Source organism: Somniosus microcephalus, chromosome 22 (genome assembly GCF_052327205.1).
Source record: "Somniosus microcephalus isolate GS21.2 chromosome 22, FLI_Smic_1.0, whole genome shotgun sequence".
NCBI classification, from domain to species: domain Eukaryota; kingdom Metazoa; phylum Chordata; class Chondrichthyes; order Squaliformes; family Somniosidae; genus Somniosus; species Somniosus microcephalus.
In genome coordinates, this window is record NC_141008.1 from 63,803,407 (window position 1) to 63,818,348 (window position 14,942).

The 14,942-nt window shown below is 41.5% G+C and overlaps 1 protein-coding gene across 1 annotated transcript in view; it reads left to right on the forward strand.

Moving 5' to 3' along the window:
* Window positions 1-14,942, forward strand: part of LOC147102466 (carboxypeptidase D-like) — a 78,882-nt gene that overhangs the window by 32,686 nt on the left and 31,254 nt on the right. Inside the window, exons 5-11 of the mRNA XM_085964942.1 lie at window positions 138-496; window positions 1,519-1,710; window positions 5,431-5,598; window positions 7,355-7,464; window positions 11,079-11,181; window positions 12,648-12,790; window positions 14,190-14,359. Of these exons, the coding sequence (XP_085821068.1) occupies window positions 138-496; window positions 1,519-1,710; window positions 5,431-5,598; window positions 7,355-7,464; window positions 11,079-11,181; window positions 12,648-12,790; window positions 14,190-14,359 (1,245 nt within the window). The remainder of the gene's footprint in view (window positions 1-137; window positions 497-1,518; window positions 1,711-5,430; window positions 5,599-7,354; window positions 7,465-11,078; window positions 11,182-12,647; window positions 12,791-14,189; window positions 14,360-14,942) is intronic.

Sequence of the window (14,942 nt, forward strand, 5' to 3'; positions counted from 1 at the left end):
CTGTCTTGAGTCTAGGGCCTGGTTAATTTTCAGTCATTTGGTTACTTTTTTTTTTAATGAGTTCGTGCAAAAGATTTGTCATTTATTGAAAAATGTTTTGAAAACGAATGTTCGAGGTATTGCTTGTGTCTTCACAGTTACATGCCTGTCACTATCTTGAACATCGAGGTGGTTGAGGGCCCAGCCACGCAACATAATTTCACGCTTCAACCTCTAGTAACTGCAGATAATCAAAGCATTGAGACGACCACCACTGTGGCCACCTCCACTGTATTCAGGACACAAAATGTATTGGAAATGGAAGATGAACACCAGTCCAAAGCCATTGAACCTGAGAACTTCAGGCACCATAATTACGCCGACATGGAGATCCTGCTGAGAAAATACGCCACAGAATACCCAGCGATCACACATCTATATACAGTTGGGAAATCAGTGAAGCAAAGGAATTTGTATGTTATGGAAATATCGGACAATCCAGGCATACATAAAATGGGTATAGTTGCAAGAAAATAGTACAAAATTTGATTTAATTGCAAGATTTAATGATTGTTACAGAATCCCCTATTCCAACAGCAGAACCAGTTGTTGGCAAGTCATTGGCCTATAATAGTTTTTTTGAAAATAATTGACCTCAAATAAATATTAAATTATATTTCTATATCCGTGTCAGAAGATTTTGAAAAAGGCTTGCACAAGAATCTTCCCATCCCTACTGTCACAGTGCAGAATGTTTGTGTATAGTTTTTGGACATTTGGTCTGGTCCAGTAAACAAGCTGTACTTCAGCTCTCTGGTCTGTTACTAAACTTATTGACTTGCTCGTTTTGAGAGCTAGGATTGTATTATCCCATTTAGGACTGGAAATGAAAGCTGCTCAGTAAATACATAATATGAAATTATTTTCTATTCTCTCAGAATGTGTCTCTAAGTAATATTTTCTATCCCTGGGGAATGAATAATCGTTCCCTGGGTCTTTTTCCTGTTTTTTTGTCACCCAAGAATGAAAGGTAGAAATGAGAGATCGAAATAAGAAATAGACATTACTGTATGAGCATTTCCTGGGGGGAACTAAATGTTGAAAACTATTTTGTATAGAAACATTTGGAATGCCAGGGAAATTTGCAAAAAGAACCCAAGGCTACTGAGCACATTTTTTAATTGCAAGTACATTATATGTACAATGCCTTGTGCGTTCTTGCCCTCCCAACCCCTCTCTTGTGTGTCCAGTTCAGCCATTAAGAGTTATTTGATGAGAAGCTAGGATAGCCTGCCCACACAAGCTATTCATGCTGCTCCACCAGAAGGCTTGCTACGCCTCGTGACCTGGATGAGAGATGAAAGCCACCCTTTGTGAGAAGGCCAAATTTGCATACAATTTTATTGGTGTATTTGCATAACTCCACACCGCTTCATTTTATAAAAGCAAAGGTTTTTGTAACATATATAGTAAAACAAGTCGGTGATCTATAAAGGGAAATGTGAATCCATGCTAACTTAACTGTTTCTATTTAACTAGGTAAACCTGAATTCAAATACATCGGAAACATGCATGGCAATGAGGTGGTCGGCCGTGAGCTCCTCCTGAATCTTATTGAGTACCTCTGTAACAATTTTGGAACTGATCCTGAAGTGACCAATTTGGTGAAAAAAACAAGGATCCATATCATGCCTTCCATGAATCCTGATGGATATGAAATGTCAACAGAAGGTGATGTTTTCTTTTGAATTTGAAACCGAATAGTTTTTGACAAAGTTCAATAAAATGTTTTACCCTGGATGAAAGGAACGATTCTAATAATCAGTTCCTAGTGTTCCAGTAATGGCCCAGAAATTCGGGTCGGGGGCTTCCCGCAGGTGTAAGCTCCCGACCTGCACTTACCTTGTGCGCCGGCCGTTGAGCTGTGGGCCCCCGTGTGGGATTCCGATCCTGGGCCTGCTCCAACTGCCAGCGCACAGTGCTTGCGTATCCCAGGGGCGCAGTTAGTTCGATGCGTCCCCTGGGATTACGTGGGCCATGGGGAGCCAATCAGAGCAGGGAATGCTTCATTCATAAGTTTGACAGGAAGTGCTGTCAAACTTAGAAATACTACGAGCCCCAAAACATCAAAAAAAAATTTAAAAACCATCACATTTTTAAAATAAACTATAAATTACATGAAATAACTATTCTAAACAATTTAAATTTTTGAAAAAATTAATTTTATTTTCTATTGGGGCTAAAAATAAACTTACCTTTAAATTATTTTTAAATAATAAACCTGTGGAAAAAATGTTTTAATTTTAATTAATTCACCACTTACCTTGTAAAAAGCAGGCCTTATGACTGCTTTTTAAATGTAAATTCTGGAGACTTACTCTCCCTGGAAAACCTGCAAAAAAAAACGCAAGTTCGATGCGCACGCACAGCCTCTCCTGTGCACGCGTTCGACCTCTTGCCCCTGCTTTCAGGGGAACGGAAGTGCCGGTTTCCCACGCATTCGCAGTGCATGCAGGAAACCGGCACTTCCATTGGGCTTACGGGTGAGTACCCCATGCGTACTCACCCGTGGAGACCCGAATTTCTGGGCCAGTGAGTTTCAAAGTCTGTCCTTCAGTGGTCACCTTTCAGAACTCTGGATTTATTTTTGGCGTACACCTCTGTTAGAATTTACATAGAAAAAAATCACTAGATATGTTCATGTTCCTGTTGATGTTTACTTTCAGATTTGAGACTTTTTTATTCGTTCATGGGATGCGGGCATCGCTGGCAAGGCCAGCATTTATTGCCCATCCCTAATTGCCCTTGAGAAGGTGGTGGTGAGCTGCCATCTTGAACCGCTGCAGTCCGTGTGGGGAAGGTACTCCCACAGTGCTGTTGGGTAGGGAATTCCAGGATTTTGACCCAGCGACGATGAATCATCGGCGATATGTTTCTAAGTCAGGATGGTGTGTGACTTGGAGGTGGTGGTGTTCCATGCGCCTGCTGCCCTTGTCCTTCTAGGTGGAAGAGGTTGCGGGTTTGGGAGGTGCTGCTGAAGAAGCCTTGGCGAGTTGTTGCAGTGCATCTTGTAGATGGTACACACTGTAGTCACGGTGCGCCAGTGGTGGAGGGAGTGAATGTTTAAGGTGGTGGATGGGGTGCCAATCAAGCGGGCTGCTTTGTCCTGGATGGTGTCGAGCTTCTTGAGTGTTGTTGGAGCTGCACTCATCCAGCAAATGGAGAGCATTCCATCACACTCCTTACTTGTGCCATGTAAATGGTGGAAAGGCTTTGGGGAGTCGGGAGGTTAGACACTCGCCACAGAATACGTAGCCTCTGACCTGCACTTGTTGGCCCAGTATTTATGTGGCTGATCCAGTTAAGTTTCTGGTCAATGGTGACCCCTGGGATGTTGATGGTGGGGGATTTGGTGACGGTTGTGCTGTTGAATGTCATGGGGCGGTGGTTAGACTCTTGCTTGTAGGAGATAGTCATTGACGGCACTTGTGTGACGCGAATGTTACCTGCCACTTATCAGCCCAAGCCTGAACGTCATCCAGGTCTTGTTGCATGTGGGCATGGATTGCTTCATTACCTGAGGAGTTGTGAATGGCACTGAACACTGCAATCGTCAGCGAACATCCCCATTTCTGACCTTATGTTGGAGGGAAGGTCATTGATGAAGCAGCTGAAGATGGTTGGGCCTAGGACACTGCCCTGAGGAACTCCTGCAGCAATGTCCTGGGGCTGTGATGATTGACCTCCAACAACCACAACCATCTTCCTTTGTGCTAGGTATGACTCCAGCCAGTGGAGAGTTTCCCCCCCCCCGATTCCCATTGACTTCAGTTTTGCTAGGGCTCCTTGATGCCACACTCGGTCAAATGCTGCTTTGATGCCTAGGGCAGTAACTCTCGCCTCACCTCTGGAATTCAGCTCTTTGAGTAAGTGCCGCTTGATAGCACTGTTGATGACACCTTTCATCATTTTGCTGATGATTGAGAGTAGACTGATGGGGTGGTAATTGGCTGGATTGGATTTGTCCTGCTTTTTGTGGACTGGACATACCTGGGCAGTTTTCCACATTGTCGGATAGATGCCAGTGTTGTAGCTGTACTGGAACAGCTTGGCTAGAGGAGCGGCTAGTTCTGGAGCATGACAGCTGGGATGTTGTCTGGGCCCATAGCCTTTGCTGTATCCAGTGTGCTCAGCCGTTTCTTGATATCAAGTGGAGTGAATCGAATTGGTTCAAGACTGGCTTCTGTGATGGTGGGGACCTCAGGAGGAGGCCGACATGGATCATCCACTCGACACTTCTGGCTGAAGATGGTTGCAAACGCTTCAGCCTTTTCTTTTGCACTCCTGTGCTAGGCTCTACCATCAATTGAGGAGGGGGATATTCATGGAGCCCCCCTCCTCCCGTTAGTTGTTTAATGGTCCACCACCATTCACAACTGGATGTGGCAGGACTGCAGAGCTTTGATCTGATCTGTTGATTGTGGGACCACTTAGCCCTGTGAATTGCATGCTGCTTCTGCTTTTTAGCAGGCATATAGTCCTGTGTTGCAGCTTCCCTGAACAAGATTGTTTCCTCCAATTTTTTTTTGCTGTGTTTTTACTTTTTCCCACTTTAGCTTTCTTTACTATTTCCCTCTGTCTTTGCCGAGCTGAAAATGATGTTAGGTGTCTTTCATTGTAGAGATTTTTTAAGCTAGACAGTTTCTGTGGCAAATAATTACTCTGCAAAGGGCACATGTGTATGTAAAATGAGTTTAAGAACATGGATAATCAAAGAGAGTATCTTTATTTTCAGTGTTTTAATGCTTATGTAATCATCTATAAAACGTGAGTGGCTTAGTCTTAAAATAAAAATGTATTGATAACATTGAGCAGAAACCAGTTGCTGTCAACTTCAAATTTCTTAGCAACTCTGAAAATGTGTCCATCTTCTGCTAATTGTAATTTATATTTTTGCCTACCTATAAGCATATGCCCAGGGCAAGAATAAATTGTACATTTTTTCTTTTTCCAAAATGCTAATATGTTCTATCTAGTCCACAGCTAACTTTGGTGCCTTATTTCAGGTTACATTACTAAACTATACAGGAAACTTTGGTTATACAGGAAACTTTGGTTGCTCGAGCCACCAGCAAAAATCAGGAGCCGTTTCGTTAGTTTTTTTTTCTTTTCGTTGCTTTTTTTTCCACCAGTCAGGCTCTGCAAGTTCTCGCTGAAGCTGTTGCTAAGCTACAGAGATGCTTGCAAGATACGACCGACTGTTTAGAAGCAGGGTTTGTTGCCAGATACGGAGCTCAAAATCTCCGTATGTTTCAACATTAGTGCTGGTTTGTCCGGCACTTTTGATGGGACGGCAACAGCTCGGCCCCGTCGGTGCCGGATAGCACAAAGTTTCCTGTATATGAAATGTGCCTTGCATAGCTCCTAAAACATCTCTGCTTCCACTTACAGGGGATATGAATGGTGTGGTTGGTAGAAACAACAGCAACAACTTTGATCTGAATCGCAACTTTCCTGACCAATTCTTTCAAATCATTGACCCACGACAGCCAGAAACGTTAGCTGTGATGGATTGGCTGAACAAGATTCCTTTTGTGTTGTCTGCTAATTTACATGGTGGTAGGTACTTTTCCTTCTTGGGTGTGGTTGGGGGTTTTAGTAATTGATTTCTATCAGATTTATTAGACATTTTGAATAATCAGTATGTTTCAAAAGATGAGGTGAAATGGTATAATTTTAGCCAATGTCAGAATAGCAAATGCAGTTTATTACAAAATGCTCCAATTTTTTTTTCCCTTTGCCAAGTTTTCTTCCCTTCCCTTCGGTCTTGGAAACACTGACTCCTTGCTGGAGTAGAGTTCATGGGCAGTGGTCAACCTCCAGCATCATGCCCTAGTGGTTATTATTCACATTTCAGTCTTGACAATGAGTGTCAGCAGGCTATTTGATTGAAGGGGAGAACCACCAAGCCTGATTCTCTCTTCCCAAGACATTAACATACCTGCACATCCAGCAGGAGTTGCTGGGTAGTGACCTGGAGCAGTACTATGGCCATGTGTCTTTTCTTTGCCCACCTCCCTGACCCCTGCCACTACCCCAGCTTTGATCAGCTAACTTAGCACAGACCAGGAACTGAACCTGGAACAAAGTTAAAAGCCAGACTTCATTGTATTGCAATTTAAGCACCTGGTTCAGACCGTTCCTGCTGGTGTGATGATTTTAATTCTTGGGACTCGGTCTTAAAGTTGCACTTAATCGCCTCTGGCCCAGTCCTTCTCTCTTATCTGCCCTGGCATGGTCCTCAATGTCCATCCAGCTCTTGTTCCCCAGTGAGGAAATAATTCTGAGAATAGATGATTTCTATGCCACTAGGCCCACCAAACTTGAACAGATGAACACTGTCGGAATGTAGTGTTGCATTAGTGATTGTTCTAATTGAGAGACTGGCACAATACAGTCAAATAATGGGAGACTGGGCTAGGAGTAGATGAATGTAGCTTCAAGAGTTCCACGAGTTGATAAGAGATGCAAAATAGCATTGATATATCAAGGTATTAGTTTAAAATACTGAAGTTAAGTTTGGTGCTTGGCACCATGACATTTTGATATACAGGAAACTTTGTGCTATCCGGCACCCATGGGACCGAGCTGCTGCCATTGCCTAAAAAGTGCCTTACTCTCCAGAGTTAATGTTGAGAGATACGGAGATTCTTATCTCCGTATTTGACAACAAACGCTGTTGCTTAGCAACAGCTTCTAACACTCGGGTGTGGCCCTAAAGCTCTGTAGCTGAAGCTGTTGCTATAGCTACAGACCGTGCACAGCTTGACTGTTCAAACAAAGCAAAAAAAACAAACAAAAAGAATAAAAAACGGCTGCTGATTTTTGCCGGTGGACCCAGGTTGCCGGATAGCTCACCTCCGGATAGCGCAAAGTTTCCTGTATTGAAGTTTAGCATTATCAAGACTTAACTTAATTAACTTGAAAGATTGTGTGTGTAAAAAATTTAAAACCTATCCAGCTTTTTGTGTATATATGAAAAATTTGGAGACACAGAGCAGATGTATTTATACAATACTTAGCGACCTCACAGTCTAGAAAACAGGGAACTTGAGAAGTGAAACTGACAGTGTAAAGTAGGGGATTCTTCTTGGAGAGTGGAATTCAAGTGTATTTTTATGGGAATAGGGAGTGAAGGTCATCAATATAAATTTCAGGCAATTGTGTAACCTATTTTAAGTTTTCTTTGAAAGTTCTCTAATTTATTCATAAATATAAGTCTGAACTGTATTGTATCGGTGTGATTTACTTTTATGCAACTTTATTACTGGTATATCCGAATCAAACAGTTGTTTCGCTCTTGTATTTTGAATAGGTTCCCTGGTAGTGAATTACCCTTATGATGATGATGCAGATGGCATTATAGTGTACAGTAAGTCACCGGATGATGCCATCTTTCAGCAGTTGGCACTTTCTTTTGCTAAGGTACCCAGTTTATTTATGTTTTTTTTTCACTTTTGGGGAAAAAAGTCTTTTGACAAGCTTCCTAAGACGTTTGGTTCTAACGGCTTGGCCAAAGTTGTACTAAATGTAGTGTTGTAAGCTTATCTCATTGTTTTATAAATGGGTGTGTTCTATGCAACACAATTATGCTTGTCACCATATTTTGATTAGTTACTCCAGTAAGATTGACCAAGTTTTGATCAATTTCTGTCAAATAGCCATGCCCAAACAAGGAATAGATTTCATTTGAAATTTGGTTGGCTCTGCTGCTGTTGAGCAAAATTCATGCTCCTGTATATTTGTTATCAATCTCTTAATTTATTTAAGCCTTTCACATACAAGTTTAGACTTGCCTTGTTAACATGCTTCATGTATTAGTTTTAATAATGTAGTACTGTAAGAACATAAGAAATAGGAGCAGGAGTAGGCCAATCGGCCCCTCGAGCCTGCTCCACCATTCAATAAGATCATGGCTGATCTGATCCTAACCTCAAATCTACTTTCACTCTCCATCCCACCCGAACCCATGTGATCTCCCGGGAGAGGCGAAAAACCAGATTAAAAACCCAATGGCCAATTTGGGAGAAAAAATCTGGGAAATTCCTCTCCGACCCATCTAGGCGATCGAAACTCTTCCAGGAGATCACTCTGTCCCTATATTTTCTACAGTACTTACCTTCTGTAAAGGCGATCTCCACCCCAGCCAGGAACAGGAATAAAACCATCTCCTGAAATCTAACACAGAATTAGAACACAAGAAGTAGGAGCAGAACCAGGCTACACGGCCCCTGGGCCCGCTCCACTACCCACAGGGCCATGACCATTCCGAACCTAGACTCCTGACCAATTTCCTGCCCGCTCCCCGTAACCCTTAATTCCCTTTACTTCTAGGAAACTATCTATTTCTGTTTTAAATTAAATCAATCTAAATTGCATCATGGGCAGGTAATACTGCCATATTGCAGGTTATAGTGAGTAACATTGTTCGTCCAACATGGCTGCCATCTTGGGGTTTTTTCACAAGTTTATGGAAAGTTAGTATGGAACTTTGAGAAGTTTTTAATTTGAGTTTTATTTTTACATAATGGCCCAGAAATTCGGGTCGGGGGCTTCCCGCAGGTGTAAGCCCCCGACCTGCACTTACCTAGCCCGCCGGCCGTTGAGCTGTGGGCCCGCGTGGGATTCCGATCCTGGACCTGCTCCGACTGCCGGCGCGCAGTGCTTGCGTATCCCAGGGGCGCAGTTAGTTCGATGCGTCCCCTGGGATCACGTGGGCCATGGGGAGCCAGTGGGAGCAGGGAAATGCCCATTCATACGTTTGACAGGAAGAGCTGTCAAAACTTAGAAATACTACAGGCCCCAAAACATCACTAAATCTTCAAATAATTTTTTTTCTTAATCACATTTTTTAAATAAACTATAAATTACATGAAATAACTATTTTAAACAATAATTTAAATTTTTGGAAAAAATCATTTTATTTTGTAACGAGGTTAAAAATAAACTTACCTTTCTTTAACATATTTAAAAATAATAAACCTGTGGAAAAAATGTTTTAATTTTAATTAATTCACCACTTACCTTGTAAAAAGTAGGCCTTGCACCTGCTTTTTAAAAGTGTAACTTCTGGAGACTTAGCTTCCTGGGAAAACCTGTTTTTAAAAAAAAAAACCTAAGTTCGGTGCGCACCCGTTCGAACTCTGAACCCCTTCTTTCAGGGGAACGGAAGTGCCGATTTCCCGCACATGCGCAGTGCATGCAGGAAACCGGCACTTACATTGGGCTTACGGGTGAGTACCCCGTGCGTACTCACCCGTGGAGACCCAAATTTCTGGGCCAATGTGCTTAACATTTTTTAATACGTTTATATGCAATAATTTGCTTCTAAGTATTCAGGATTTAAGAATTGGCCAGTTTTGGTGGCCCTCAGGACAATCCCGTTCACTGTCCCCATATTCGGTTTGCATCTGCATCCCACTTGAGCCAGCAGTTTCTTTTTGTGCGGGCGTCGTTCTAATCCTGTCCTCTTTGCACTGCGGCTTCTTTCTGGATAACTGATGGCATTGCTTCTCAATTGAGCCTCTCCCTACATTGCTGCTCCCCGCTCCTCCAAATAGCTGATGCCACCTGTCCCTGCCATTGTGGCCATCTACAGAGGAAACCTTCCCCAATATTAATGTCTGGTTTCCGTTATCCGTAGAAGGACAATTGGATTTTTTTTAAATTCTGGTAACAAGGCTGTCTTGTGTGAGTTTTGTATTGCATTGGTTCATTGTCCGTTCTGAAGTTTTGTGACGTTTTCAAACAATATATTTAATGGTGTGATGTAATTTTTTTAATTAAACTTTTATTCAGTAGTGAAGTCTGAATCTTTTAATCAATTTATTGAATGGTGAATTGTGAAATTTTTCACAAACTTATTCAATGGTGTAGTACTGTAAGTTCTTAAACTTCATTATAGCATTACTCAAACATGCTGGTTGCAAATCTCTCTCCCTTCCACTCCTTTCTCCTTTCCACAGCTCCCCCACTTCTGTTTCCCTCATTCCTTCCCCGCGGCGCCCCCCCCCCCCCCCCCCCCCTCCGCAATCAAGCACGACATGCTTTTTAAAAGTCTGTCTTGCAGATTAGCCCTAGACTTTCACTAATTTCACCCAGTATTACGTGCCATTAAAATATACCCATTACCGGGTAAGACTAACTAGCCTCTAATTTCCTGGTTTATTTCCCTTTCTTGAATAAGATTGTAATATTTGCCATCCTCCAGTTCTTTGACACAATTCCTTGTTCAAAAGATTTCTGGACAATTATGGTTAATGTCTCTGGATCTCCTCTTCAAATAAGTTACCTTCTCCAACTCTCATTTGTTAAATAATGGACAGAGCTATTTATATAAATTAATATTCTCTTAAAGCTCCTTTGCTTCGACCTCTTTTTATAAAATGAAATTTGCATTTTGTCTGTTAGTCAAGTAAACATCTAAAGATCAAGCCCTGCTATTTGAGAAATTGATTAAAGGAAATCTCTTTCATGAAAGCACTGCTCCAGCACCCAAACATATCAAGGAAATGTTCAAAAGGGAACTCGAATGCACATGAGCTCTTAATTTTACTCCATTAAAGTCAATGGACCTTGTTTACAGCGATGGTCTAAATAATATATGCTTTTTGGCCAGAATTTGTGGAATTCTATTTTAACTACTTGAAAGTTTTGCATTTTTGTACTTTTTCATAAAGTATAGATTTTTACTTCAGTCCCATCATTGGCTAATATGGGGAATGATAAAAAAAATTATAATAGTAGTGCTTTTTAAGTTACTTTGCCTGACTTGACAGTACTTGATGTTGACACTGCTAGAAATGGAAACAAAGTTAATTCCCCTTAGAATGAACATCTCTGATCTTGATGTCTAATTTTGCCCATCAATCTAGAAGTTTGTAATTTAACACACAATTATCTACAGAGAAAAGAACTTTTATGAGAATTATTTTTTAAAAACAAGCTTGCAGCAGGCCAAATGATCAGCTTTGTTTGAGACCCAGTTACAGTTCACTTAATTAGTTCATCAATGTTTAATTATTTTTTATTTTATTTAGGAAAACAGTCCAATGTTTGAAGGTCATCCTTGTAAAAAAATATATCCTAATGAATATTTTGCTCAGGGAATCACAAATGGTGCAAATTGGTATAATGTACCAGGTAAGAAGTGTTTCAGTATTTCACAATGCTTTTTTAACCGAAGGCCATTTTTGTTTCGATCAAGAAATCATCCCATTGGTTTATCCATTGCTACACAAATCAGAACTTGAATTATGTAGACGCTTGGAGGGTTGTGTGTTTTGTACAGAGCAATTTAGGTAATCTTCAAAATTATTCACCTACTTATGATCCAAGGGCCCAAGGCAAATCTTGCAACCTTCGTATTCTAATGGAGGACCTACATCCAAAATGTTAAATCTGTCTATTGTCTTTTTAGATACTGACACACCTGCTGTGTATTTCCATTAAATTAAGGGTTTATCCCAGGGCAAGCCGGTGACTAAGCATTGGTCAGGCACATCTTTTGCATCCTCTGGCTGCTGCTGTCTAAGAAAGGAACCCATAGGGCTGATTAACGGTTGTATGGCTGTTTTCTGCACGCTGTTTAGTCAGTGTCCAATTGATAGCAGATGCAAAGCTATCACATCGAGCAATCGTCACTCATTTACTGAACATAGGAACAGGCGTAGGCCATTTAGCCCCTCGAGCTCGTACCACCATTCAGTGAGATCGTGGCTGATAAACTCCATATACTTCATTACTGTTTAGAATAAACTGCAACACCTGAAATTGCCATTGACGGATCACTTCTGAGGGGTGGTGTTGGGCCTTCTGCTTGGGACCTTTCTCTATGCTGCTAGGTTATGGGGAGGAAGTGAAATAAAGATAGTTAGATTATTTAGCTAGGCGGTCATCTTCATTCTTTGAACAATGTGCATCCTCCACACATCCTAATTCCCACAGGCTCTGCAAGGCTGCAGTTCTGGGTGGGGCTGATTAGTGTTGCCAAAATGGACTTTTGCTGTGGTGCAGATCCTGGTGCTTTATATCTCATAGGAGCATGAGTCCAAAGTTAGTCTGTGATGGCATGAAATTGACTTGTAGATGGGGTAAAGTCAGCTTGGAGCACCTATGAACTACGGGCTATATTTCTATGGTGCTATATAGGATGTATATCATTTTAATTTATAAGATCTTCCCCCTCAGCCTATGCTGCTGTGTTGTAGCAAAATGCATCTCATTGAGAGGCGATGCCCTTTCAGCAATACATTATAGATATAATCACCTCTTCATTGCTTGGGTGTAGTATATGACCTACAGTGATAACCTGTAAGATAAAGGAAACATTTTAAAAACGCAAGTTGGACTTTATAATGCAGAACTATGTTGTGTAGAATATTTAACCAAGGGATTGTATTTATTATTCAAGTGGTGCAGTTTGTTTTTATAAATAGATTACATTTAAAGGGGATTTGACTATGATTAAACTGATGAAGATTTGACAGAAGTTGTCATTGAGGATTTTTAATTTTCCCGTTAGACGTGAAGTATTTTGCTCTGAGTCACTCTCTTCTGAAGTTGCTGAGCTGTTTTATAAAATAAAATGTGAAATTCTTGCTCCACAGGTGGTATGCAGGACTGGAATTACCTTCATACAAACTGCTTTGAAGTTACGATTGAATTGGGCTGTTATAAATTCCCCTTTGCCGGGGATCTGCCGAAGTATTGGAAGCAAAATAAAAAGTCCCTCCTTCAGTTTATAAAACAGGTAGGCTGAGTCTGACGACAAACAGAAACTCTTTCTTCTTTGCATGCATATGAAGTAATAATTATAGGCGGGACTCCAGTGCTATGCCAACATTAATAGTGGTGTGCTGCACCCTTCACTGAGGCTGCTGTTAAAAAAACATTAGCTAGGCAAATTTAACGTCTTGGCAACACTGCATCTTTCTCTCTCCTCGCCCAAAGGAAGTAGGAGGAGAAGCCTACTTCCTTTGGGCGAGGAGGGAGAAAGATACTAACGGCACGCGAAATAGCAGTAATCTGATGTGAAACAACATAGGATTGAGTACAAAAGCAAAATACTGTGGATGCTGGAAATCTGAAATAAAAACAGAAGATGCTGGAAACACTCAGCAGGTCAGGCAGCATCTGCGGAGAACGAATCAGAGTTAATGATTGCTTGATGACCGTTCATCAGAACCACCTGATGTAAGGTCATTGACCTGAAAAGTTAACTCTGTTTCTCTCGCCAGAGAGATGCTGCCTGACCGGCTGAGTGTTTCTAGTATTAAGTATAGTTTGGTGGATTGTCATCGGGATATCTTGGCTTGGGTATCCTATGAATGGTAGCAAAAGATCAGAGGACATGGGGATTGTTGTAATCTTTAGTACTGTACATTTTTGCTGTCTCTGGGTTTAGTATCGGTTGAAAAATCCCTTGGTATATGTACTGGGGGAAAATGCAGTAATTGTGACTCAGAAGTATGCTAGTGCTTCCTCTGTGGTTTAATGGGTGAATGCCTTGCCTAATGTGAGACTTAGCCATGCAGACAAGATCTGATTACTGGTCTGTGCTGAGTCGGCGGCTCTTCGGCAGAGAAACATAGTGATTTCAGTGTCCCCATGGTATGGAGGGGAAAGCTAACCTGAATTCCCACTCCTGATTGCTGTTCATTCATTTGGAAAGTGGGAAATTGGAGTACTTATGCAGGCAGTATAACCCAAGTGACATGATTGAGGGGGATTGTTTAATGTGCCTCACTCTTGCAAGGACCTTATGTAAGGGATAATGTTTTAGTATCTGTCTCTGGATTACTTGAGCTGCCTGGCTTTAGCAACCAATTTGAATACTGAAGGGGTGATGGTTAATCTAGATTTAGCCAAATCAGTATTCAAATTATCTCTCAAAATAAATGTAGTGCAGGAATATTAACATCTGAAATTACAAAGACTGCTGGCTTTTCCATTTTATTTGCTAAAAAAGCTGTATTTCCACAATATGCAATGTTCCCCAATTATATTAAATGATGTGCTATTTAATCCATTGCTGAAAATCTATACTGGTGGCTGATGAAATATACATTGTAACTGCTGTCCCAGTTTTTGGAAGATTTTGTTGCGTTCATACTGAAACTGATCTTTTGTGATTAATATTTTAACATTAGGTCCACCAAGGTGTGAAGGGATTTGTACTCGATGCCACTAATGGAAAGGGGATTTACAATGCTACCATCAGTGTTGCTGAAGTGAGCCATCCATTGAGATCTGCTAAAGATGGAGATTATTGGCGTCTGCTTGTCCCCGGTGTCTACAAAATTACTGCTTCAGCTCGAGGGTAAGAAATAATGAAATGTGCTGTGTATAAATGACCTCACTGTGACCGGCACAAAATAAGATTCTGCTCTTCTCTATATTTCTTGTAATAGTGTGAGTAATAAAGTTACAATTATGAAATCATACAACAATTTTTTATTCATTCATGGGATGTGGGCGTTGCTGGCAAAGCCAGCATTTATTGCCCATCCCTAATTGCCCTCGAGAAGGTGGTGGTGAGCCGCTTCCTTGAGCTGCTGCAGTCTGAGGTGAAAGTACTTCCACAGTGCTGTTAGGGAGGGAGTGCCAGGATTTTGATCCAGCGACGATGAATCACAGAGAATCACAGAGAGGCCACAGTGCAGATAGAGGCCATTTCGGCCCATCGAGCCTGCACCGACACACATCCCACCCGATTCCCGTAACCCCTACACCACCACATATCCCACCCTATCCCCGTAACCCCACGTATTTAATCCCCCTAACACTAAGGGTCAATTTATGATAGCCAATCAACCTAACCCGCACATCTTTGGACTGTGGGAGGAAACCGGAGCACCCGGAGGAAACCCACGCAAACACGGGGAGAATGTGCAAACTCCACA